General features: G+C 57.2%; 2 protein-coding genes across 9 annotated transcripts in view; one reads left to right on the top strand and one right to left on the bottom strand.

The window, feature by feature from the left end:
* The window catches only part of TSPAN18 (tetraspanin 18), a 215,568-nt gene extending 206,220 nt beyond the window's left edge, over nucleotides 1–9,348 (top strand). For 6 of the 8 annotated variants that reach the window (XM_059875002.1, XM_024975564.2, XM_024975569.2 and 3 more), the window contains 2 exons: nucleotides 3,380–3,463; nucleotides 5,982–9,348. In XM_059875002.1, coding sequence (XP_059730985.1) covers nucleotides 3,380–3,463; nucleotides 5,982–6,032 — 135 coding nt within the window. In that variant the 3' untranslated portion in view covers nucleotides 6,033–9,348. 8 annotated transcript variants of the gene reach the window in all.
* TP53I11 (tumor protein p53 inducible protein 11) lies at nucleotides 9,277–26,861 on the bottom strand. Its single transcript, NM_001075725.2, has 8 exons — nucleotides 26,721–26,861; nucleotides 15,044–15,111; nucleotides 14,094–14,253; nucleotides 13,400–13,458; nucleotides 13,162–13,210; nucleotides 12,709–12,805; nucleotides 11,911–12,012; nucleotides 9,277–11,441 (listed from the first exon to the last, which is right to left on the bottom strand). The coding sequence occupies exons 3-8, from the start codon at nucleotides 14,220–14,222 to the stop codon at nucleotides 11,308–11,310; spliced, it is 570 nt and encodes a 189-aa protein (NP_001069193.1). The 5' UTR covers nucleotides 14,223–14,253; nucleotides 15,044–15,111; nucleotides 26,721–26,861; the 3' UTR covers nucleotides 9,277–11,307.
* Between the last annotated feature and the right edge of the window lie 51 nt (nucleotides 26,862–26,912).

The raw sequence follows: 26,912 nt of genomic DNA on the forward strand, positions 1-26,912 counted from the left end.
GAGCAGTTAAGCCAGTAATCTTGCTCCCTAGTGAAAAATGGGTACTGAAGATTGGGTTCTTAAAGGTACAAAATTGGTTACAAATACATAAAAGCAAAAATTTTAAATCTAGAGTAGAGTTTGGAATTTCAAAAATACGATGTTAAAGAAAAGAAGAAGGAAAAGAAAGAGAGAAAAAATGAACAACAAAAACAAACAAGGTCGCAAAAATTATAAAGAAAATATAGGTACAAAATTGATAACTAATACCAAAAAGCAAAAGTTAAAAATCTAGAGTAGAGTTTGGAGTTTCAAAAATACAATGTTAAAAAAAGAAGAAGAAAAAGAAAGAGAAAAAAAAACAAACAAGAACAAACAAGGTCACATAAATTATAAAAAAAAAAAAAAAATACAGGTACAAAATTGATAACAAATACCAAAAAGCATAAATTAAAAACCTAGAATAGAGTTTGGAATTTCAGATATACAATGTTATTTAAAAGAAGAAGAGAAAGAAACAGAGAAAAAGAAAAAGAAAAAAGAAAACAGGGTCACAGAAATTATATAAAAACAAAAACAAAAAAAAAACTATAGGTACAAAATTGATAACAAATACTAAAAAGCTAAAATTAAAAATCTAGAGTAGAGTTTGGAATTTCAAAAATACAATGTTAAAGAAAAGAAGGAAAAAGAAAAAAAAAGGTCAAAAATTATTTTAAAAATATATATATATGAAGTTTGCTTTAAAAAAAAATAGGGTCTTTTTTTTTTTTTTGCAAAGTAATCGGTTATAAAAGTGGAAATTAAAGGAATAATAGAGGACTTAATTTTTTTTTTTTTTATAGGCTTGTTCAGTCTCACTGAGGGGAGGTAGGGAGGGATGCTGCAAACAAATAACACTGGCGTGTGCTCGCAGTGCCTCAGCCACACTGGGTCTGCCCCCCCCCCACCCCCATCACGGCGCGTGTAGCCTCTCTGCCCACGCTGCTCAGGCTCTAGGTTGCTCCGCTGCAAACCATCCGCAGCCAGCCCTGGGCTGCCTGTACTTCCCAGGTCCAAGCTGCTCCGGTTCAGGCACTCGGGTAGTCCTCAGAGGCGCAGACTCTCGGTTGGGCCTGCGTTTTGTGCCCTTCCCAGATCCGAGCAGCTCAGGTGGTCAGGTGTTTTGAGCGCGCAATTGCTGCGACTTATCGCCTCTCCGCCGCTCGGTTATCTAGTTGTGCACTGGCACACCTTCTCAGGCAGATGTTGACCGTCCAGACCCCCAAGAAGTTTTAGTTAGCAAAGAAGCCTGCTTACAGTTTTATAGATAATGTCTCTCTGGGGCTGCGATTGTCCCCTTCCGGCTCTGGCTGCCTGTCACCGGAGGGGGATGGTCTGCTGCCGGCTATCTCTGTTCAGTCCTTTATTCCGTGCGCGGGCCTGGCGGTGTCATAGGTTAGGGCTGGCTTTTCGCGTGGTAGATATCCCACAGTCTGGTTTGCTAGCCCAAATTATTTCGCTCAGATAGTGCTCGGGGTATTCAGGCCAGATCCTTGCGATGCAGCCCGCGCTGCGCCTCCCTGCCCAGCCCCCGCTTGCTAATGGCATGTGCAGGCGTCTGCGCTGCTTCTCCACTGGGGGAGTTACCGCTGGGGGAGTTACTGTAGGGCTCGCAATGTGCGGGTTTGAATTATTTATTTTTCCTCCCTGTTATGTTGCCCTCTGTGCTTCCAAGGCTCGGCACAGATTCGGCAGTGAGAAGGTTTCCTGGTGTTTGGAAACTTCTCTCTTTTTAAGACTCCCTTCCCGGGACGGAATTCCGTCCCTCCCTCTTTTGTCCCTTTTTTTGTCTTTTATATTTTTCCCTACCTCCTTTCGAAGACTTGGGTTGCTTTTCTGGTTGCCTGATGTCCTCTGCCGGCATTCAGAAGTTGTTTTGTGGAATTTACTCGGCGTTTAAATGTTCTTCTTCTGAATTTGTGGGGGAGAAAGTGTTCTCCCCGTCCTACTCCTCCGCCATCTTAGCTCCCTCTCGGCATATGTATTGTTAACTACTTCCCAGGTGATTCTGACATACCGTCAGCCCCAAGAACACTGGATCCAGCTCACCATGCTGGGGGGTCTGTTCATCTGGGTACATCCTGTATGTTTGCGGGGTGCTCAAAGAGGGGCCTGTGGAGGCCTTCCCTGCCAAGCCCCCGCCAGCCTCCAGCAGGAGGGCCCCATGCCATCCACCTGGCCACTCTGCCCAGGTCAGGTCCTGCTGTCCGCCTGCCCGAGTGCAGCCTCGTGGCATGTCACTCCCACTTCCAGCCAATGAGGCACAGCTTCTGGGTGACTGACAATGCATATGAGCCCCCAAGAATCACCTAAGAAGCACCCCCAAATCTCAACAGGACCCAGACGCAGCCACTGTCACCCAAAAGGGACCAGGTGCGATTCCCTAACCCCCACCCTGGCGACTCCTTCCCTTGCAGGTCCTCTGGCTGGGCCCAAGGAATATGCGGATTCTCCTAAAAGAAAGAAAATTCTCTCCTTTAAAAATACATTCCTATCAAAGCAAATACCATGCATCAGTCTCTGGTCAGCATGGTGCAGAGAGAGGGAGCATGGGCACAGAGATGACCCAAGACGTGAGGCACGCAGGGTCAGATGGGGTGGCAGTCACATGCTGATAATGCTGGCCCTCTGTTTCTGTCTCATCTCTCACTGGCTCCATCTCTGTCTCAGTCCGTATATCCTGAGGACTGCTTGAGAAAACAGTAATAGCACAGGGATTCAATCCATTTAGAAGGGGCACTGTGAGAGCTGAGTTGGTCCTGGAAGGCTGCCTGGAGGTGGTGAGGTATGTGCTAGGTCTTGAAGAATGGGCTGGCTTTCCTTAGGGTGGAGTTTGCAAACCAAAATCCTGCTGCCAGGCTGGTAACAGGGAGGAGTAGAAAGGGTGGGTGTGGGACGATAGATGATGGTGGGGACTGTGAATCCCCAGGGAGTACCTGTCCCCAGGGAGAGCTACATAGAAATGATGGCCTACCTTACTGGATCATCTGATCTTTTTGAGAACAGAAGGGAGTCCAGACATTTACTGGAAATTTTCCAATATTCCCATCAAAAGAGAAAAAAGGGTCTGTGTCTGATTGAGCAGCAGTCAAGCTGGCCATTTTCAGCCTTGCCTTAGGGGCTGAAGGGCCAGGTGGGTCTCTAGTGCGTTGCTGCCAAGATGCTGTTTTTATGGGCCTCCTGCCTCCCAGCCCCTCCCTGCTAAACTATCCCAACAGCAGTGGGACAGGGTAGGCCGGCTGCTGCCTGAGCTCTGGGGCCACATGCCAGTTCCCGGGCTTCACTCCCCAGTCGGGAGGCTGGCCCCTGACCCCTGTCCCTCCTGGCTTTGGCCTCACCTCCGGTCCTTCCCCTCCAGGGCTGTTACACGGTGATCCTCAACGCCTTTGAGACTTATGTCTACCTGGCCGGAGCCCTGGCCATAGGGGTGCTGGCCATCGAGGTAAGTGAAGGCCCCCACTTCTGCAGTTCCCCAGAAGCAAGACGCCCTCACAGGGTCTGGGGCAGACACTCCCCTACAGCCTGCACCCCTAGCCTACCTCCACCTCCAGATCCCTAGCCCAGGACCCAGTGGGACCCCACTTCGGGGACTATGAGGTGATAAGCCCAGCCGTGCCTGTCTGTTCCCTGAGTTGTTATGGGGCTCTGGACACATCTGAGCAAGTCTCCGGGCAATGGGGGTAGATAGGCCCTGAGAGTCACTCACCCCCAACCCCTGTACCCCACCCAAGGTCCAGAGTGAACTCTGAAGGATCAGTGCAGCTGATTTGAGGGAGGGGCTACAGCCTTGCTTCTGCTGCTACTGCTGCTAAGTCACGTCAGTCGTGTCCGATTCTGTGCAACCCCATAGACGGCAGCCCAACAGGCTCCTCTGTCCCTGGGATTCTCCAGGCAAGAACACTGGAGTGGGCTGCCATTTCCTTCTCCAATGCATGAAAGTGAAAAGTGAAAGTGAAGTCGCTCAGTCGAGTCCAACTCTTAGCGACCCCATGGACTGTAGCCTAACAGGCTCCTCCGTCCATGGGATTCTCCAGGCAAGAGTACTGGAGTGGGGTGCCACTGCCTTCTCCGCAGCCTTTGCTTCTAGATCAGGCCTCCTTTTCTCTGTGGGATGTTCAGGGCCGCGGGGCCTTGTTAACCTCACAAGTTGCAGATGGAGTCCCAGCCGTGAAGATCAGAAGGGCGCTGAGCCCCCTTAAAAGGAAGGCCACTGCAGACGCTTAGAGCCGCCACTAGGTGGCGCTGTGGTCAAACGATGGAGCTGCCCCCTTCCTTCTATTCACCCCCGTCTGGGATCTCAAATCCCCTGTCCTGGGAGGTTGCACAGTTTTGCCCACGCCGGTTGATATGAAGAAAGGGGAGGCCAGTCCTTGGCCAGCGGGGAAATGAAATCAGGCAACGCAATCCTCAGCCTCCCCCTCCCACCTAGCACCACAAATCCAGGCTTGCTTAGCTCCTTACTGTGCCTTTTGCTGTTGTTCGGTCGCTCAGTCGTGTCCGACCCTTGGGGACCCCATGGACCACAGCCCGCCAGGCTTCCCTGTCCTTCACCGTCTCCCGAAGCTTGCTTAGACTCACGTCCATTGAGTACTGTGTCCTGCAGTCCTAGAGCAGCTTTGTGGAGACTTTGCAGGACGGGGAGATGGATTTATTCATTCACCCGTTCATTCACTCATCAAGCACAGATTGAGCCCCAGCTGTGCACCAGCACTGTTCTAGGTGAACAAGTCCCCTCCTGGGAGGAAACAATGATCAAGAAACATAGCTCAGTACCAGGCCCCCTGGGAAATTGCAGACGTGCGTACCCTGCAGGAAGAACACGGGCTTCTGAGTTCAGCTCCCAGCTCTGCCTCTCCCCGCGCACAGGATGCCCGAGCCGCAGTTTCCCTATTTGCAAAATGATGCTAAAAGCCGGCTCCTACAGCACTGTGGACGTCAAGAGGTGGGGGCCCTGAGACAGGGCTCATCAAGCAGTGTCTGTGCTCCCAGCCTGCTGCCTTCACACCCAGCCCCCCAGCCCAGCTGCGGCCTCTGGCGGGGGGTGGGGGAGCAGAACCTCAGCAGGGACGGTTCCCATATGCCTCGCCTCCCCCACCCAGAGTCCCTCCCAGAGGTTCGGTCGTGAGCCTGTGGTCTGGGGACTGTGCCTTGTGCTACTTTCAGGAGCTCTGGCATCGGGGTGCAAGCCAGCCTGAATAAATAGGCATCCCTGAGTCAGGGTCTCTGCATACCCCACCCTCCCAGAACCCTTGGACAGGTGTTCAGTGGACTGTGCTCCTAATTTGGGGAAGGGCTACGTCTTTCTTGCCAGTCAATAACATTCCTGCTGCTGCTGCTAAGTCGTTTCAGTCGTGTCGGATTCCTAGTAACTTTTAATTAAACATCTACTATATAATAGGCCTCATTACATTGTTAATCACCTTAGACTTCCCATCTCACCCCCGTCCTGTGAGCTAAAAGAAGGGGAGGGCAGGGGCTGTGAGACTGGCCTCTGGACTCAGAATGCTGGACTCCAACCCTGGATTCCTCATTGTCACTGTGTGATCTTAGGTGGGTTCCATGACCTCTCTGGGTCTCACTTCCTGATCTGTGAAAATACTTCTGAGAAAGCATTTAGAACTGTGCCCAGCACTTGGTAAGCTCTTGATATATACTGAGGCCCAGAGAAGGGAAGTGTTTGGCCCATGTTTGCTGATGGAAAATAAGGGAGCTGGATTTGAACCTATGGTCAAAGCCCCTTCTTTTCATGACCACACTGCATGAGGGGACCAGTGGCTGGCAAGAGGGGCTTGCCCCCTGCCCAAGGCAGTGTCAGGAGTGCCTGCAGCAAGAGCGTCCCAAGAGTGACGGGTGAGCCCCCTTCCTGTGCCAGGGCAGGCAGCCCCTTCTCCTCGGGGTGGGACAGCCCCCTGGAGGGCTGTGAACCCAGCTTGACAAGCCAAATCCTACTTTCTTTGCAGCTTTTTGCCATGATCTTTGCCATGTGCCTCTTCCGGGGCATCATCCAGTAGAGGGTGTGGCCTGAAGCTTGAAGACTCACCCCGCCCACCACTGCCCAGCGCCCAACGCCCTCCCCTCCCCCGCACCCCTGCCCTCTTGGCCCCGGGGGAGGAGGTGAGGCCATCGTGAGTGGCCAGGAAAAGGGGCAGAGGAAAATAGCTATTTTTTTTTAACAAAACAAAATGAAGACAAAACTATGGACTGATACAGCCCGTCTGGACTCAGAGTGGGCACCGCAGGTTCTCTGCATGGACCCGCGCACACCCAGGAGGCAGTCTGTGCTGGAGACCAAAGCAACCAGGTCCCCTCCTCGGCCCAACCAGATCCGGTAGCCTGGGACCTGGGCTTCAGGACTGGGTGTCAAGAACGTAAGGATGTAGGCAAGAAGGAAGCAAAAGGAGATGGTGGAGGAAGACTGGCGAAGCCCAGGGGCACCCAGGAGACCTGGTCACCACGTCCTCGAGGATTTGAAACCTCCTCGGAATCCCTGGTCCCCCTAAGATGGAGTTGTCCTGCCTCAGGCTGGGGCCGAGATTAGAATCCAGACACTGGATCGAAGAATGTCCCAGCCGGTAGGGTCCACGCTTTCCCATCTGTCGGACCAAAGAATCTGGAAAGTCCAGAGAGGGGCAGTTTCTCATCCACAGTCACGCAGCACATGCATGGCCGTTCCGAACAAGAACCCCGTCTCCCCAAGGCTGCCTGTCGCCCCTCCCAGGGTCTGCTGGTCCCAGCATATCTGATGTTCTCACGGCTCCCTGGCCTCCACGTCCTGGTTTCCCCAGAAGAGAGAGGGCAAGCTGCTCAGGAGTTGCCTCCTCCCAGCTCCACAGCTAAGAATGTTCTGGGCTCTACCCTCCCTGCTCTCCACCCCACACACTGCTGTCCACCCCACACACTCTTCTCTAAGTCCCAGGAACACACACACACACATGCACACACACATCACAGCCCCTTTTCCACACTGCCCACCTTTCCTCACAAGGCCCTCCCTGGTCTCCACCAACTCCCTGGCTCCCAGGGCTGGAAGGAACCCCCAGGATCATCTGGCTCGCCTCTCCTCACTCAGAATTGCCGCTTGGATGCCTTCCACAAGATCCCTGCCAAGGCTTCTCCATCTTCTTGCACACCTCCAAGGACAGGGAGCTCACTACCTCCCAAGACAGGCTTCTCTTTGGACTGCTCTGACTTTAGCATCAGCTTAATACATGAAGAGGTTTCTGTTTTTCTGTGGTTCTCTCCATGTCATGCCACTTGTTCTCTCTCTCTGTCCCAAAGTGTGAAGGCCACACATGGTCCGCACCCCCCTCCGAGCCCCTTTACCCTCAGGCTGAAGAACCCCAGACCACCTAGTCAGTTTTGCTCTGACATCGTTTTCCGGTCCCTTCACCGTCTGTAGCACACACTTCTGAGTGTTTCCTCAAGGATCTGGCAGGGGGAGGTTTCCTCACAGACTCACCCACACCTACACAGCACCCACAGATCAGCCCCTTATATATGCAGGTCTCAAATTCTAGAGCAGTGTTGGCAACTGCATTGCAAGATGTCTCAACCCTGACCAGTCAGGAGTGGCAGCTGTGCAGAGGATCTGAGCTCTGGTCTGGGCTCAGTGGGCAAGGACAGTGTGATCTTGATTAGTAATGTCTGCCAAGCAACTCGGGCTGGATTGGTGATGTCTGCCATGGCATGGGCGTGGAAGGGGCGGTATGTTGCCTGCTCTCCTCCTATCATTGTCCCTCCTTGGGGTCTGGGAAGGGCCCATTCTGTCTCACAGGCCCTATGCCAGCTTCCAGCCTCCCCTCCAGCCTTCCAGCCTCCAGGAGATGGAGCAGCAGCCTAGAGCTCATGCCCCCCTGCCCTGCCACCTGATACCACCAGAGCTCGGTGTCTGCTGTAAAGACTGGGTTTGACCCTCCCCTTATTGCTGCCTTCCCCCCCTTGCACCCTCCCCACTGTCCTCTCTGGTCTGAATCTTTCCATAGTGCTGTATCTGGCTACCCTGGCACCTCCATAAAGATGTTATGAACTCCCTAGAGACCCGGCATCCCCAGGACCCCAGAGAGGTCTCTAGACCCACTTGGCTCCAACTTCCTGGCAGAGGCAAAGGGCTGGTATGAGGTGGACAAAAAAAAAAAAAAAGAGGCTGATTAAGCAGGGGTTAGAGTCAATTTGGACAACTGTGTGGCTTCAGTTTAGGGGTACCCTAGGCATCATGGCCCCATCCAGTCCCCACTGCCCAGGAGAATTTGGGGCCTTCAAGGTAAGAAGAACCAGGCATCAGGCACCACCCCCCACCCCCAGGCCCCTGAGATGAAAGGCTGGTCATGGAGGAACACCTGGGGGAGATGGGTTTGAAGGCGGATGTGAGAGTCTCTCATCACCAAGCGCTTTCCAGAAAGGGTCAAGGAGCCTGGATCTTCCCCCACCAACTACATTCTGGGGCTGGAAAGGGGAAGCAGGCCTCTGCTCTGTAGCATTATCGCAGGCTGGCAGCTATTTGCAAGGCTGTCTGCGACCATTCTGAACAGGTCTGAGAAGGCAAAGCCCAGCCCCAACAGCCCTCAATGGGTACAAATGGCAATTTGGGGGCTACTGGGGTGGAAGTGGGGCTTCCTAGGTGGCACTGATGGTAAAGAAGCTGCCGGCCAATGCAGGAGATGTAAGAGATACGGGTTTGATCCCTGGGTTGAGAAGATTCCCTGGAGGATGGCATGGCAACCCACTCCAGCATTCTTGTCTGGAGAATCCCATGGACAGAGGAGCCTGGCTGGCTACAGTCTATAGGGTCATAGAATCAGGACACGACTGAAGCAACTTAGCATGCATACACGGGGTGGAGCAGGGCAGGGCGGGGCATGAAGTCTCTTTGCTGAGACTTCCTGAGCCTGAAAATAAAACCAGGAACCAGGGAGACCTTGCAGTTGGTCACATACCTTGCCCAGTACTGAAGGCCACCTTCCTGCTTAGGGGCCGGGGGCTGGGACCCTGCCCAGCATCCCATATCCCTCCTCTCCTCTCCATGCCTAAGAAGCCCAGACAGGATCCTCCAAGCCAGCTGAGGCCCCAACCCCCCACCTCCCTAGAAGACCGTCGTCCCTCCCCTGGTGGGTCCTATATGTCTATTTTGGAAACTGTACATGTTCCCTGCCGTAGGTAGCAGAGCTAATTTATCATGTTTATCCCCCGTGAGCCTCCCTTTTTTATATTATCTATCAAGAGGAGTTTTTGTAATATAAAACAGGACGCCCACACTGATGGTTTTGCACTGGTTTTTGTGACTGTTTCTTACAAAAAGAAAAAGGAACGAAGAATAAATAGTGACCGTGAGGAACGGTGGTCTTGATTGGGGGTGGGGGCAGAGGAGGCTGGGGCCAGGGCAGGAGCTTGGCGGGAGTGAACCAAGTAGAGCCATCCTGGATCTTCTTGAACCTTAGGAGGGACAGCGCTGTCCCTGCGGGCCCTCGTCCACCCTCTCCGGAGCCACGGCCGTGCCGCCCACCCCAGCTTGGCCGGCTTGGCCTGGCCCTGCTCCAGCGCCCACGCTTCCCCCTTCCATGCCAGCATCCCTCCCCTGCTCAGCGGTTGGTTCTTAGGACAAACCGTCCATCACTTGCTGGCGCATTAGCCAGGCCTCAAAAAGCATGGGTCAGCTTCAACACAGCAGGGCCGGAGGGCATGGCCCGCCAGACACCACCTCCACCTCCTCAAAAAGCATGGGTCAGCTTCAACACAGCAGGGCCGGAAGGCATGGCCCGCCAGACACCACCTCCACCTCCCAAAGGCTGCACTGACTCCGGGCCTGCCTGGGACTCGGTGGAGGGGTGCGGGGGGGTGGACAGGATTCTACAGAGAGACTAGAACCTCAGCCCAAGAGACGGAGGCCAGGCGGGAATGGCCCGTCCTCAGGGTCCCGCTTCCCCTGCCCTCGGCCGCAGTCAGCAGCCTTGGGCTCCCAACCTGCCGGGCGGGCCTCGGTTAACAGTGATGGCATCACTGGGCAAAGGCCATGTGGCCGGGTTTGTGGCCGCTGGGATGGCTGTGGGTGTAGGGGAGGGCAGTGAGGCCCAGGGTCGGGGTGGGAGGCCCCCCACGTGGCAGCAGCCGGAGCTGGGCTACACCTCAGGACCAACCATTCCGCCCCTTCAACATGGTGCTTAGACAGGAGGCAAGTCTGGGGCCCGGCCTGCTTCCCTGCACACGCGTCCCCAGGACACCGGGGCCGCCAATCCCTGTGTGACGGAGCGAGGGAGGGCGTCGGGTGAGGGACTCGCGGTGGGTGGTGGGCACAGGGTGCTGGACCTGCAGGGGTCTCAGCCCCTCCGGGGCACTGGGGGAGATGGGTGTGAGTGGAGGCGGCCTGCTGAATTGTTTCTATTTTTTTTGCCCTGCTGAGCTTTGAAGGGTACCCAGTCACACCCACAGCCGGGCCTCAGGGCAGCACGCTGGGGAAGGGGGGACGGTGGACGAGGGGGCTGAGTCAGGTGTGCAGCAGACCCCAGAGGACATGCCCAAGTGAGGAGGAAGTGTTTTCTCTCTGCCTGATCCCCAAGCCCCATCACTGACAGGTGGCCTTCATCCGGGGTTACTGGGGTGTTCATCTGTCAGGGCCAGCCTGGGGCCGGGGTGGGGAAGGGGCCTCCACGAGCTGGGGCCGAGGCAGAGAAGCCAAGAGTGAGGCTGGGCTGAGGACAGGGCCCCGCTGCTCCCGGGAGGCGGAAAGGGAGGTGTCGGCTCAAAGGCGGCCCCCCACAGGGCTCCCTGCCAGCCCACAGCTGTGCTGGGTGCTTAAAGAGCACAGGGGCCCCTGTGTGCGGAGAGGGCCTGCGTGGAAGGGCAGGGCCCCTGGGTCGAGGTCTCGGGTTTTCCAAGCAGGGGCGGAAGCCAAGTCTGGCTGCTTGGGCATCGTTGGCCGGGGGGTGCAGGGGACGGACAGGGAGGCGGTCCACAGCCTCTCAAGAAAGAAGGGTCTCATGATAGGGGAAGAAGGGGCCTGGCCTGGCCGGAGGCCTGTGACTCAAGCTCTCCCGTGAGCGTCTGTCCAGGGGATCCAGAGGCCGGGAGACCCACGAGAAGGAGGCTTCACCGTGCGGGGGGGCAGGACGGGGTAGAAGGGCCCGTCCCCTCCCCAGCCCTGAGGGCCCAAGATCACAGCATCCAGGGAGGAAGGGGAAGGCGCCCGCCCTGCCTGCCCGGGGCAGGGTGCTTCCTGCCTTCCAGAACCAAAGGGGACCCGAGGGCGGTCCCAGGGCCTCCCTGCCCCTGAGGGGCCCCTGGCCCTGCGGGTGGCTACACCTTCTTGGGTTTTCGGCCGACTTGGTAATAGTAGTAAACGCTGATGGCGACAAAAAGGAGGCGGCTGGCCAGCAGCAGCAGGATCCCCTGAGACGCGAGCCCTGTCTCGGCTAGCGTGGCAGTGACCACTGTGGGAGAGAGGCGGGAGGGGCAGGGGTCAGGAGCGCTGTTCCTCACCCCCCAGCACGGGAGGCCAGGGGCCCCGGTGCAGCTGCCTGGCTGACCCCACCCCCGTCCTGAGCTGGGGCGTCCGGCCGGCCACCCAACCCCACAGGTACGTGTGGCAGGGACAGGGGCAAGCATGTGGGCACGGATGGGCGTGTGTTGTCCCCCACTGTGCTGGGGACACGAGGGAGCAGTGGGTGGTGGGTGCATGGACGTGCATTCAGGAGGGCACAGGCGCACGTCGGCCGTGTGGGCACAGTGTGCAGGCTCACAGGTGAACGCGGCCACATGGGTCCCTCCCCCTCACACAGGTTTTCATCACTTCCCAGAAATCAAGTGGCAAGAGTTGGGAGGTCAGGGACCAAGTTACTGGCACCCCATCAGCTACCCACTGCCCCCCCCCACCCCACAACTGTCCAGCTCAGGACTCACCCAAGAACTGGACCGAGAAGTAGCAGGCTTCAGTGAGCAGAGTCCATCGGATGATGACCTTCTCAGCCGTGTAGAGAGCATTCCACATGATCAGGGAGATGCCTGGGGTGAAGGACAAGGAGGGGACTGGGTGCGGGGCGGCCTGATCCCCCCTCTTGAGATGGGGGCAAGGGGTCTGCTCCTCTTCCCTTCGGCAAAGTAGCTGGGACCCCAGGGATCCCCTGCCCCCACTCACAGGCAGGGAGGTTTTGGAAGGGAGGCTGGATTGCACCCCACTGATAACCCGAAATGTCAGACTGGGACTTTAGCCTGCAGGTAATAGGGAGCCATAGAAAGTTCTGGCGGCGCGAAGGGCACCACAGGTGCTGGGGTTTAAATGCAGTTTCCTAACAGGCACTGCTTGCGTGTAACTCAGGCTGGAGAAGAAACAGAAGCAGTGAGGGTTTTACAGACGCTGTGCTGATTCCGCCTCCTCGTCTAGGCTGTGAGACCCTGGAGGGCGGAGCCTGGGCTGCCTTCATCTCTCTATCCCAGTGCCCTGGTGGAGCACTGCACACAGCAAGCGTTCAGTAAGTGCTTTGTCTCAGACGATGGTTAAGAACAGCCCCAAACTACAGGCGATGCTCCACCAGTGGCCGCAAGATGGTAGCACACACCCAGCAGAGACAGACTCGGCAGCTGAAGGGGAAGCGGAGCCCCAGCACAAAGAAAAGAAAGGCCCCCTAGGTTTCCCTCACCCTCCATGGTCCCCCCCGCAGTTGCTCATCACCTTCCAGGCGTCTGCCCAGCAATACTCACTGAGGAGGGCACCGCCATAGAGGCGGATGGGGGTCTTACTGGTCACCTGCGCTCCATCGAAGACCGCATCGTAGAGCTGGTCAGGAAAGGCAAGGGCCTGTGGACAGTGGGCGGGAGGCTTGGGGTGACTCCCTGTGGAACCTTCCCCTTGGTCATCTCCTTCCTTTCCCCAGCAGCAGTCCAGGGCCAGGACCCTGACTGCCCCCACCCCGTCCATGGCAACAGAGATCTCAGGTTCCAAGGACAAAGAGTCGGGACTGTGGACCAGGGGACCTTGGATGCCCCAGGGCAGGGCACAGGGGGTATGAGCATCCGCACAGGTCAGAGAGGCGGCCAGAGAGCCTGGACAGCAGAGGCGTCAGTATGATGGTCCGATGGCCCTGTGGGCAACGGCAGCAAGGGGTCCCAGGGCAGCAGAGGGCGCCAGGTCCCAGGGCTGGGGCAGGGACTCACCATGATGGCAATGCCGGAGAAGAGCACAGCAGAGACAAACTGCCAGACTCTGGGGAGACGCAGAGAGGAAGGTCAGAGGCAGACCGCTCACTGCCACTCTCAGGCCCCACCCCGGACCCTCCCTTCTCCAGGCAAGATGGAGGGATAGCTGGTCTGGAGGAGGGAACCGAGGACAAGACTACACAGGGCCCCTCCCCACAGCCTTGCCCCCCGCCAACACTCACAAGTCAATGCTCACCTGAGCCCCAAAGGCTCTCGAACAGCAAACTTGATCTCATTGCCTAAGACCTGGCTGATCTGTGGACAGAGAGGGGTCAGAAGGCAGCGCTGTCTGCCCAGCTCACTCCCTACCTCCCAGAGCCTGCCAGATGCCCAGGGACCCACCTGGGTGCCTCTGCTTAGCCAGAGTGACCTAGGCTGGGAGGGTCACACTGAGGCCACACTCTGCCTCCTCTTGATACCAGGGCCCAGAGGAAGCTGAAAATATGGGGCCTGAGAATGTGAGTTCAGGCATCTGCCAGTTGTGGACTTGAAGCCTGGCTCTACCATTTATTGGTGTGGTCCTGGGCAAATCTTTAATCTCTCTGAGCCTCAGTTTTCCCATCCATAAAATGGGTTAATAACTGAACCTACATCTCCCAGGGCTAACAGGAAGATTAAAAAATGCTTATAGAGCAGCTGGTGCCATAACAAGCAAATAATCAGCACTCAACTAATTCTAACCATCCGTTTTCATTATTGCTGCTATTCCTCTGACATATCCATTACAGTTCCAGAAAATATGAGCTGAATCTAGGGGCCCCCTGCAGCTATACGGGTCTCAGCTACTCTTCTCCCCAAACAGTGGGCCAGACCCGCCTCCTCAAATTGGTACTCAGAGGCAGACCCCCACGCATGGCTGGTTCAAGGCCCCTCCTTCGAGCCCGGCCCACCTTGGAGCGGTGGACCTCCCCGTCGTCGTCCTCTCCTCCCACACCGAGGATCTTGCGGGTCTTCAGGCGGCTCACGAGGTCCGTCTGGCTGTGTTTCTTCATGAGAGGTGGGGGCTGCTTGGCTGCCATCTTGTCCTGGAGCCCGGCCTCTGCAGCAGAGCTGCGGGGAAACACCGGTCTCAGACACTGACCTTGACTGGCATCCAGATCTCAGAAGGCGGCCAGACCCCAGCCTGGGGCCTGGGGGAGGCCTCCCCGTCAGCCTAGGGCAGCAGGTGGACACCTAGAGGAGGACTCTGAGGGCCTGGGCTTAGTTCTGGGCTCCCTAACCACCCAGCTGTGAGATGAAACAGGCAACTCACTGCCCTATCCTGGCCTCAACTTCCTCATCTGTAAAATGGGTTAGGGCAGATGTTCTTAAGGCCTTCCAGCTCTATCAGCCTGTCTGGCCTAAACGGATGTGGCTTACCCCTAGTGACCAGGCTGGAGGGAGCCTTACAGACAGTCCTAGGGGAAGTGTAGGCCTAGGACTAGGCATTCAGGCCTAGATGGAGACCAGACCCAAAGATTCTTGGAGGCAAGGAGTTAACTGGGGCCTGGGTCAGCCTTGCCAAAAAAGGGAAAGGTCTGCCCAAGCCTGGGTAGGGGTCCTGAGTGCTGGGGTCCAGGCCCCTACTAAATTTTTGCCCATACAATTCCTACTGCCAGCAAGCCCCCCCACCCACCCACCCACACTCCCAGACAACCTCCACTCAGCCTGCCAGCACTGGAAAGAAGGGGAGGGGGGACCCCAGGACCCAGCTGAGCCAGAGGAGGGCTGGCCGGGCTCGGGGGCAGCAATCTGGCCTTGCCTCTCCCTGCTCTCCCCCACCTCCAGCCCATAAACCACGAAGGCCCCCAGTCGCCAGCCTCCCTCCAGCTCCACCTCCGGCCGGATCCTGAGCACCTACTGTGTGCCGGGCGATGGGGACGCTGAGGTGAGTTGAGTGGCCGTCCTCACCTTCAGTCAGCACAAAGTCTATGCGAAGGAGACAAGAGTGGAAGCCACAGTGAGGTCAAGGTGTCCAGAAGCTGGCCCCGAGGGGGCCTCCTGTGACCACAGCCATCCTGCTAGATGGATACCGCTTGTACCCATTCTACAGATGAGGAAGCCAAGTTCAATGAAGTTCAACAGAGACCAGGTTTAAAAAATGGTTAGCAAGCCCCCCCCCCAGTAGGTGCCCCACGCATGCTGGGTGCCTCCCACATTCCTGCACCTCATTCCCACCCACAGTAACTCCAGCAGGGCAGGAGAACCACCCCCCGATAACCGACAAGGCTCAGAAGTTGCCTGTGCCTCAGCCAGGGACCCGAGGTGGGCTTGCCAGACGCCCCTGACCAGGCCTCAGATGCAGGTCTTCCTGTTGTGTGGCCCTAGCCAACGTCTCAGCCTCCCAGCCACAGCCAGGGCTTCCAGAGGGAGGGCACGGACACATCCTCAGGTCACCTCCAGCCCTCCAGCCTCCTGGTGTCTCAGAACAAAATTAAGCGCCCAGCAAACAAACATCAGAACGAAGACTCAAACAGCGGGACGTTCAGATACTGTGGCTTTAGACCGGATGAACTGGGCATGGCGCACACCAGCCCCGAGTCTGGAGATAATGGCCATTCAGTTTCAGTTCAGTCGCTCAGTTGTGTCCGACTGTTTGCGACCTCATGAACCGCAGCACGCCAGGCCTCCCTGTCCATCACCAACTCCCGGAGTTCACCCAAACCCATGTTCATTGAGTCAGTGATGCCATCCAACCATCTCATCCTCTGTCGTCCCCTTCTCCTCCCACCTTCAATCTCTCCCAGCATCAGGGTCTTTTCAAATGAGTCAGCTCTCCGCATCAGGTGGCCAAAGTATTGGAGTTTCAGCTTCAGCATCAATCCTTCCAATGAATACCCAGGACTGATTTCCTTTAGGATTGACAGGTTGGATCTCCTTGCAGTCCAAGGGACTCTCAAAATTCTCCTCCAACACCACAGTTCAAAAGCATCAATTCTTCGGCGCTCAGCTTTCTTCACAGTCCAACTCTCACATCCATACATGACCACTGGAAATACCATAGCCTTGACTAGACGGACCTTTGTTGACAAAGTAATGTCCCTGCTTTTGACTGGAGGTCTTTTGTGAGTGATGTCCAGACCCAGCAGCCCTCCTAAGCCCCGCAGCCTAGCACCTCATCTAAAAGAAGGCAGCTATGCTCTTCCCTCCCTTGTATATACACGCTCGGGGAGTGGGAGGCGGCAGCTGGCAGTGACCCAGAAGGCAGCCCAATGCCCAATGCCGGTCAGAGCAGGGGTGGCCGCCAACCCCAGCCTGGGGCAGCCAGGGTGTAACTGGGCTCCTCGCGGCGGGAGGCGGGGGGAGGCGGCCCAGACACTGTCACAGCTCAGTCACTTGCTACCACCTTCTTGGAGATCCAGGTAGAAAGTATAATTAGACTTGCATCCCTCCCGATGCCAGATGGACCGCTGGAGGCTGCCCACGGGAGTCAATGAGCCACTGTGAGGAACAGCCCAGACCTGGCCCCCATCCGGCCCTCCACCAAGGAAGCACCTGGCAGCCACCCTTCCGCTTCCAGCCTCCCCTTTGGTCTTTTGTTTATTTGCATACAGCAAAATGGACCTTCTCTGTGGTCTGTAGTGCTAACAATCGTAGCACAAGGGCAGGTAACCACCTCCTCCACATCAGGACCCTTACCACTTGGACCCTCCCCTTGCCCTAACCCCTGGCAACCACTGATCTGTTACCTGGCATCTGTCACTATAGTTTTGTTTGTGCACATGTGTTACACAAATGGAATCATTTATGTATATAACCTCGGACACCCGCTTCCTTCTTTCATTCAGCATCCTGCCTTTGAGACCCATCCACGCTGTGTGTATGGACGGTCCCTTCCCCTTGGCAGGAGAGTGGTATTCCCGGATGCCAACATACCAGTTCGTTTCCCCTGTCTCTCACTCACTGATGGACATCTGAGTTGTTTCAGAGTTTGACCGTTGAGAATAGAGCTGCCATAAATATTCATTGCAGGTTGGGGGGGTGACCATGAGTTTTCATTTCTCTAAGGTAAATGCTTGGGCGTGGAATTATACTGAATTACAACATACAGTAACTCTAGGAGAAAGTGCCAGACTGCGTTCCAAAGTAGCGAACCGTTTACATATCCCCACAACGCACGCGTGTTCCTGTTCCTTTATGGTCTCCCCAGCATCAGCTATTTTCAAACTTGACTTTGACCCTTCATATAGGTCTCCCTGGCATTTTAACCCTTCTCACCTAGACCGGCCAGGCTGCCTGACTCACTGCTGTGCCTGTTACTAGCTGTGTGGGCAAGTCACGTAGCTCGGAGCCTCAGTTTTCCCCATCTGTGAAATGGAGCTGTAATTCTCAGCTCCTAGAGATTCAGGGGCAAAAAGGGAAGCTTGGTCCCAGCATACAGCAGAGCACCTGCACGTTTAAAGGAAAGAAGTACATTTAGTGAGGCTGAGCTGTGAGCCAGGCACGGGGTGGTAGCACCCAGCCCTGCCCTTAAGCAGCTTACAGCCTGGGTGGGGGTGGGGAAGCTGATCTGTCAGCCACCAATCAGAGCAAGTTGATTCTCTGAGCCCCAGTGTTCTCATCTGTGAAATGGAAACAATAATCCTTACATCTTCCTTGGGCTAGTCAAAGGAGACTAAATAATGGCCAGAAAGTAGTTTATAAAGGGCCAGCTAACTGCTAAAGCCGGAAGAGCTTAGCTGCCGAAGCTATACTCTCCTGAGTTCAAAGCCCAGGGCTACCACTTCTTAGCTGTGTGCCTATGGGAAAGTCACTTAACCTTTCTGGGCCTCAGTGGCCACATCTGCAGCTGGGAAAGCCAAGGGTCTTCCCTCACCAGGATGCTGTGAGAAAACACGCGTGGGGAGAGCATAGGGCAGTGCCGGGCCCACGCCAAGCACTCGGCTGAGACGAGCACTGATACACAAACACCCCCTCCTCCCCACGCCCCCCATGCGGCAGGGGCTCGGATGGAGACTGGGGAGGGTCAGGAGAATGGCCGAACTAGCATTTCCTAACGTCTCCACCGGCTGGACAAAGCCCCAAGATCTCAATCCCATCGCCTAAGGCTGACGCTCCGGGCCAGGTCAGCGATCCCTGCTAGGAGGGTCGGCTGCCTTCCTCTGCCCCCTGTGCCCTCCCCACCAACACAGCACAGTGCTCCCCTTGGCACTACAGGCCCATGGCTGGTACGGACAGGGGGAGGTCACAGCGTCCTGGGCACCATCGGACGTCCAGCATCACTGAGGTGGGATAAGCCTTATCCACAGACACTGCCATCAGGCACCTGGGCCGGGGGGACCCACTGTCGCCACCCCTGGAGGCCCCCCGGGTCCCGGCAGTGAGCTCACCACTGACAACGGACCCTGCAGCCTCCCAGGCAAAGTGAGATCCTGAACTTTATCTCCAGGGAGCAGGATCCCCAGCAGCCAGCCGGCCCTATGGAGCTAACCGCTCTGAGCACTGAGTCCCGGGGGCTCCTTCACCCCAGGACCAGGCCCTATCCCCCCAGGGAGGGCAGGTGGGCAGCTCTCACCAACCCTTAAGCACCCAATCCCAAGACGACCCCACACACCCTCATCTGCCGATGAATTGTCCTCCCTTTCAAGGCCTCTCCAGGTATCTTTTTTAGGAGTGGCCCCACTTTAACCTAAGAGAGGATGGAGGGAGTGTCCCCCGCTCCCTTGCTGCACCCCAGCTAGACACTGGCTTTGGGACAGCCAGACCTGGGTTCAAATCCTGCTTCTGTAAGGCACTGAAGCTCTCCCAGTTTCTGCCCCTGTGCTAATGAGAAGGGGCACTCTGCGGAAGTGTGGGGGAGGGAGGGAGTGTGTACAGGCAGGTGCCAACAGCAAAGCGCCCTTCCGCCCTGCCCAGGGCCAGGCCAGGCCGAGCTCCTTCGCCTCCCCTCTCCTCACCCAGCCGTGCAAGTGGAAAAAGCTTGCCTGTCACAGCTGTCACGCTTCCGTTCCCAGGCCCCACCGCCTCCTGAAGGGCCCCTAGGGCTCCCCCAGGGGGTGCCAGGCTGCCCAAGGCAAGTGAGCGAGGGGCGGGAGGAGGGCTGCCTCTCCACCAGCCAGGCTAGGAGAAGGGGAAATTCGGCTTGTAGCCCCCAGACCCAGCGTTCATGACCTTTTGCATGCTGCCTCCAGCCAGCTTCTCTGACCTCAATTCCCAATAAACCAGCAAATCATGGGCCTTCGAACAGTTGTTCCCCTTTCTGAACCACTGCCCTCTGCTCCTCCCACCCCGAGGCCCCCGGCTCCTCAAGGGCTTTGCAGCGCCCTCCTCCAGGGCACCTCCCCAGGGCACAGTGCCCTCGTCGCTCTGAACTCTCAGTGGCGGCCACAGGCCACTTCCGGCCCATCCTTCTCAGGGTTTCAGGGCCAGTTGGCCTCCCCAGGACCCAGCGATCTGAAGGTAGAGCTGGTAATCTCCCCACCTGAGAACCGTCCCGCGGGCCCCCGGACACAGAGATACTCAACGGCACAGAAGACCAGACAGTGGGGCCAAGGCAAGCAGGCCTCCCCCACCCCCTGCAGAAGACTCCGGATCACCCTCTCAGCTGGCAGAGCCCGAGGGGAGGCTCTGATCCAAACACTGGTAGGACAAGGCAGACACCTGAGGCCCAGCGCGGGCAGGCCCTGCCCTGGGCCATGCCTGAGCTGGTGACACAGAAAGGGCAGGGAAGGGACTCTGTGGTGAGGCAGAGTTGGGTTCCAATCTGACACCTCCTCCGGCCAGGCGGCCTTGGGCAAGCAGGTCAGGGGTGCTGAAGACTCCCTGAGAGTGACTCGGGTTTTCCCTGGCATCTGGGGTGCCCAGGAAATGGGTGGTGATTGGATGAGAGCATGGGATGAGACCCCCCTCCCCGGACCTCAGAAAGCGCAGCCATCTGGAGGGGAGTGCCACAGGGCAGGGCCTGGACAGGTTGGGGTGTGGGAGGAGTTCAACAAAAATTTGTGACAAAAGTTGGGGGGAAGGGTTTTGAGGCACCCTGCTGGCCAAGATCGGACCCCCTCCCCCGCCCCCGTAGGCCCTTCCTCCTTCCTTTTCTTGAGGCCAGAAAAGAATACCCGCAAACAGCTCCCAGAGCCTGAAAGACGGAAGGAGCTGTGATGGGACAGAGACTGAGCAACGCCCCCAGAGACTGCACCGAGAGAAGGGCTCATTGGGGTGGGGGAGTGTTGTAGGGGGGTGTTACAAGGATCGGGGCGGGGGGATGGGAGGGTGGGTATATACTTAATGATTGGGCAAACTTGGGTTCAAACCCCCAACCCTTTCTCTCAATTGTTCTGTGATGTCAGGAAAGTTACCTAACCTCTCCGAGCCTCCTCATTTGTGAAACCACAGGACGAATTCTTAGCTCTCAGGGTTTTGATTAGACAGACTGAGAAAAGGCAGTGGAGGGGCGTGGCCCCTGGTGCTCCCCAAAGGACAGCAATTAACAACACTAATGGGGCAGCTGTCCAGGCCCTGCCCCCACAGCAGATCCATGGGGCTGGGGCATCACTCCCATGCCAGTTTTGCAGGACCTCTCTCCCAACCCCCCCCCCCCAGAGCCTTCCAGGGAAGCCTGGTTTCCATAGAAACAGATGGACTGCAGAGCAGTCCCCTTCCTGAAGACTGTGCCCCCACAAGGGCTGGCTTAGGAACCTAACCGGCAGGGGAGGGGGCCCAAAACACCCACCAGCTGCCAAGCCTCTGGTGATTCAGTGGGGAGTCACTGCTGCTGAGTATCAGAGCCAAGAGCTGCTTCCTTTGCAAACATGACCCTCTGCAAGAGGGCCAGTGCACCTGTAAGGAGAAACGCCCCCCCGATCATCCATGCCAGGAAAGGAGGCAGTGAACAAGTACTCCCAGACCAGGAACTCCGCGCTCACCCCCAGAGCCCAATGAGAACGGCTGTATTACAGATAAGGAAACTAAGGCCCAAGTGACTTATGCACATGTGTATCTCGGGCTAAGTGACAAAGCTGAAATTCCAACCAAGTTAATGGTGCCTAATGGATATTCAGAGAGGAGCTCATGTGTGTGTGTGTGTGTGTGTGTGTGTATGTGCGCGCACGTGCCCATGTGTGGGCTGGGGGTGTGGTGTGTTGAACATGACATCCAACAAGAACTGAGCTCTAAGCTTTCTTCCCCATCACATCTCCCCTTGAAAGTCCCTGGCGGGTTGCCAGCACGTGAACCCCGCCCTGGGGTCCAGCCTCCCTTGGATGAAGGCCCTGTGACTCTTGCAGGACCCGGGGAGGGCTGCAGGGAGACCCATTGTTCTGTTATCACGTTGGTACAGAATAGCTGGAAATGGGGACTGGAACATGCAGTGGAGGAGTGGGGGAAGTGAGAGCCGGAGTCTCCCGGCTCTGCGAAGAGGGAAGCGGGGCAGGGAGAGCCCCAGCAAGGGCACCTTGGGGGCTAAGATCCAGAGCCAGCATCATCCTTCTTGCAGTCCTTCCCTAGGGCAGCCCATCAGCACCTTGGGCAAGAGGGGGGGTCTAAAGACCCCCAGCCCTGACCCTCCGCTTGGTTAGGCCCTCAGGCAGAGTGAGTCTCCAGTCTCAAGGGTCCAAGTCTCTGGGCTCTGCCCTACGAGTCCTGTGCCTTTGGGCAGATTGACCTCCTGCAACGCCTGACTTACTGGGCTGCCAGCAGGGTTACACAGCTGCATCACGGCCACGACCACGGTGGCCTTTGGGGTGCAGGCTTGTGCCAGGGTTGGGGGTTTTCTCAGCGCACACGGGCTAAGGGCAGAAGTCGAGGTGAGGGTACCACGCAGCAGGACTTCCTTGCAGCATGTCCCTCGAGAGCAGAGCGCAGTTATTCTAAAGGCCAGCCCGCCTTGTCTCACAAGAAGCCAGTGAGTCAGGGGAGGGCGGGGCCTCGCCATCCACCTCTCTCGGGTACCAGCTTCACCACCCGGGCTAAGGATGTATCAAGGGCGAGGATGACAGAGTAGAACCGGCCGAGGAGAGGAAAGAACACGATTCGAATCCCGCAGGGACATAAACCTGCCCCCATGACAAGGCTCAGTAGTCAAGAAAGGAATTCCACGACCCATTTCCAAGAACCTCCAGGAACACAGGAGCTGGCAGCAGAGGCTTTGACAGAAGCTGGAAGGCTGAGTCCTGAGTCACTGGGCTGGGAGACCGGACAACTGAGGTCAACAACAGACTCTGCCCCGGTAGGAGAGGGTAAGCCGATATTGGGACTGTTTACTCCATCTCAAAAATGGAAGTGTACTTTCCAGGGCCCCTCCTGGCTGTGATATTCCTGACTTGGTTTCCAGACCCTGTCACTCACCAGCCACACTCCAGTTCCAGCAAAGAATCCAGCACAGGCTGTCCCGCCCCCAAGTCCCACCAGCACCTTGCTCATTGGCTCTGGAAACACACATTCTTGCTGCCTTTCTACTAGTTCTCTTTCTTTTGAAGCTACAGAATTTCCAGGACAGAGGAAAGCCCACATTTTCATCACGAACATCTCTAAGGCCTTAGGGACAGAAAAAAAATAAACATCCCCTGCTGTGTTGGAGAGGGTGAGAGGGCAGGGCAGGCAAGGGGCAAGAAGGAGGGGACCTAGGGGGCGGGGGTCACAGTGGGGGGGCAGCCCTTTGACGGCCATCCATCACCACTCAGGAGTCACTGCGAGGGGCATCCCTGTCCCTACTGTCATAAAGGGCAGAACACATGGAGAATTCCTGTCCTTTTCAACCCAGGAATGGGCCAGCCTCCCCCTTGGCCCAGTGACCACGTCAGGGCCCTCAAAGGCAGCTGGTACTTCCACATCCTGTGGGGCCACAGTCATCAGGACAGCCTGGCTTCCAGATCCCACGAGTTCTTATGAGAAGGCAGTGGACATAGCCCTCGCCCCTCCGACTCCTCCCACCTCCCCCACCCATGAAGATACTCAGAGACTTGGAGGGGAGGAGAAAGGGAGTTTCCCTGAAGAGATGCTCCACTATTTTGAGCCAACTTTTTCATAAGCAAGAAGCTATTTGCCCTTTGGGTGGGTTGGGAGAGGCAAGCAGAAAGGTCCCGGTACTTCTCCTGGGGCCTGGATGGACCAGAACCACAGACCAGAACCAACCACCTTCCCCAGGATGTGGGGCTCTGGCATGACTCAAAAGACCTGTGCTGACATCCTGGTTCCATCACTTGCTAGTTGCATGGCCTTGGGCCTGTGACACACCTCTCTGGGCCTCAGTTTCCTCCTCTGTCATAATGACACGTACCTCCCACCGATGAGAAGTGGCACAAAAACACCTAAAACAGTGCTGATCTCTGGTGAACGCTCAGAAATTATGTTGCTATTATTTTCAGACAAGGAAATTCAACTGTTTCTCCCCTGGCCATATCAGCTTCAGAACAGGTCTCTCTGGAGTGGCCACATGTGGATACGGAGTGGGGGTGCTTACAGGGGAGGGGCCATAGGAAAGAAGTGGGAAGAGAGAACTCGGGTCACTCTGGCTCAGGAGAAAGACGCCAGCCTGAAGATGCCAGCCTAAGTGTACTGACCACAGGTGGGGAGGGAGCACCTGGGGAGGGCCAGGACTGAGCCTGGGTGGCTCCCCTCCGTGTCCCCAGCATTTGGCCAGGCCTGACCCTGCGAGAGACGCAACCACTGTTGTGAATAAATGGTTGCGATGCACAGTGAAGGGAAAGTATTATGGGCTTGGAGTTAGAACACTGGGCACCCCACCCTGCAGCTGCCTCTCCCGAGTGGCTTGCCCTGGGGTTACTCACATGTCATCTCTGAGCATCATTTCCTTCATCTGTGAAATGGGAATGCTTATGCCCTCTCAGCCTGCCTCGTCTCCTGTCTCTTCCCCACCCTCTCACTCTAACCTAGCTGCACTGGCTCCCTGTGTGTGCGTGCTCAGTCACTCTGTCCTGTCTGACTCTTTGCAACCCCATGGATGGTAGCCTGCCAGACTCCTCTGTCCTTGGGATTCCCAGGCAAGAATACCGGAGTGGGTTGCCATTTCCTCCTCCTGGGGATCTTTCTGACTTAGGGATCGAACCCACAGTTCTTAGGTCTCCTGTATTGGCAGGCGGATTCTTTACCACTGAGCCACCAGAGAAGCCGCTGGCTCCTTACAATTCCTCAAAAAAAGCAGGCGTGTTCCAGCCTCAGGGCCTTTGCACAGGCTGTTCTCTGCCAGACCTTTAGTCCCTGAAACTCTCCCCAAAGCTCACTCTCTCAAAACCTTAGCTGAAAAGTCACCTCCTCAGGGAGACCACCCCGACCACCCTATTTGAAATGGTGACCCCACCCTTGGCCTCAACACTCAACTTCCCCCCTCCTCACCTCTCAATATACTATATAATTTGCTTATTTACTTTATCAGTTATTTGTCCCTCCCCAACTCTGTGTCAGCTCCAGAAGGGCAAGAATCTTTCACTTTTGTTCATAGCTGTCTCAGTGCCCAGAACTATATCTGGCACTTTGTTCATTAAATCACGTTGGCCTAGCCCTCACTTACAGTTTTGTTCAGTAAATAAAAGAAAGGAAAGAACAGTTCTGGGCTGTGTGAATATCACAGGTCACTGCTAATTCCACTGTCCCTCCCATGCCAACCTCTGGACCAACAAGCACCAGCAAGCCCTTCCTCCAGTAGACAGAGGAGAGAGTACGGAAAGATCCTGGCGGAGGGGAGGCAGTTGAGTGTGGGGCCGGAGGCCCTGGGGAGGGGGTGGGATTGACAGATCTGCAGAGAACAGGCCTGAGCTGAGGATCCAGCAGGTGCTGACAGCCAAACATGGGTGGAGGGCTTTGGGCCTCAGCCCTCCACTCCAAATTTAGAAGGATATATTAAGCTGACAGCAAGTGGGCAGAAAAGGAGGAGTCAGAGCCGCAGGTTCCCAAGACAATGGGGCCTGGAGGGGACCTTGGAGGCCAGAGGGCCCATTTTACAGATAGGGTAACAGAGGCCTGGAGAATACTTGGTCTTATTTATTATACTAACAATCCAACAAGAAAAATCTTCGCTCCCCCTGGGCTAAACGGAACGAGGCTGAAAAATGGACTTTGCCCCCTCCTGGCTCTCCAACAACCCACTCACCACCTCCTTCCAGGTGGCAACTCAGAGCCATGGACCTGCCTGGAGGTGATGACGGAGTCCCTGGTATCTGCGGACTGGAGGAAGAGAAGGTATCAGCCCCCTCCCTACAGGCCACCAGGGCTGGAGGTCCAAGAGGCCGCTCAGTGGGGGCGGGCATCCACGGTGCCCTCCCCGCAGGACGGCCCCACCAGGAAAAGTTTGTCCGAAGGAAATCAAGCAGGAAGTGCAGAGCCCGTGGGGCGTCTAGGTCGCCTTGGGCGTCGGCGCTGGGCTCTGAGCTCGGGAGTAGCCTCGGGGCTCTCAGCCTCCACCCTCCACCCAGCTCCCGCCCCCGCCCCCGCCCCCTTCGCTCCCGGGTAGAAACCCCCTTCCCCCGAGGCCTCGCGGGGGCGGCGGGAGCCCGGGACCGGGCGGGGGAGGGCGGGGCGACAGGACGCCGAGCGAGATCCCCACCGCGCTGGAGGCGCCGGGTGGTGGGCGCGGCGTTCTGTCGGCTCCCCGGCGGACCGAATTCACGGCCCAGGGTTGGCAGTCCCCGGTCACTGAGCGCCAGGACAATGGCCCCGCACTGCCCCCGTCCCGCTAAACGCGCGGCTCGGGAGAGAGTGGGGAGCGCCGGTTTCCACCTGTGAGTCCCTAACCCCCTCCCAACAACTGGGGCTTAGGCGCGGCTCCCGCCTCTGCTGCCCCCAACCCGGGAGACTGGGGTCTCCCGGTCTGGCTCCTCCCCCCTCCCATGGGTCCTTTATCTCCCAGCTCCAGACACCCACCCACTTTCTGAGGCTCGAGTCTGCGAGCCGTGGGGCTCCAGGCGGTAGCTCTGGGCGGTTGGGCGCCTGCGGTGCTCCCCGCCCCCGGCCCCCCGAACCAGAAGATCCGGACAGACTTGTGGGCAGCGGGAACTCCGCCATCTCCAGCCTCGACCCAGCGGGGTCGAGGAAAGGGTCTCGCAAGTTTGTGCCGCGCGCACCCCGGACCCGGGAACAATGGAGGGAGGAGGAGGATGGGGACGGGGATGGAGCGGGGGAGGGGACAGAGAATAGAGCGCGGGGACCGAGTCAGACCCCAGAGCGGGAGAAACTGCTTTCCGCTCGGCTTCTCCCTCGCTCCGAAGCAGAAAGCCCGAGCCCGAGATGGGGAGGCCGAGGGCGGAATCAACAGTCCAGGAGCGGGGAGACGGAGGAGAAAGGGAAACCGAGTCAGCGGACAGGGCTGCGAGCGGAGAGCGCGAACGAGAGGACCAGAAGGGGCTGCGGGACAGCCCCGGGAGAGCCGAGGATGGGGGTGGGGGCGGAGATCCCCGGGGTCCCGGCAGAGCCTGCCGGCGCCGAGAGGTGCTGGGGCGCCCGGCTCGCGCGCACTGGGTCCTCATTGTCCCCGGCGGTCCCTGCGGCCGCAAGAGCCCCGCTGGGCTGTGCTGCGCAGGCACCCGGCCGGCTGGCGGCGGGAAGGGAAAGTGCGAGGCTCCGAAGCGGCGGCGGGGAGCAGAACTTACGTTCGTAGCGCCTGCTGGCGCCGGCGCTGCGCGGAGCTGGGGGACTCGGGCCCTCGGGCGCCTCACATCGCGCCGCCCGCGCGGGGCAGGGCAGGGCAGGACCGGCTGGACTGCGCGCGGCGCCCTGTGCGGCCGGGGTTTGCCCGAGTCTGGCGGCCCGAGCTGGTCCCTCCTCTCAGTTCCGCGCACAAG

Source organism: Bos taurus, chromosome 15, assembly GCF_002263795.3.
Source record: "Bos taurus isolate L1 Dominette 01449 registration number 42190680 breed Hereford chromosome 15, ARS-UCD2.0, whole genome shotgun sequence".
Lineage (NCBI taxonomy): Eukaryota > Metazoa > Chordata > Mammalia > Artiodactyla > Bovidae > Bos > Bos taurus.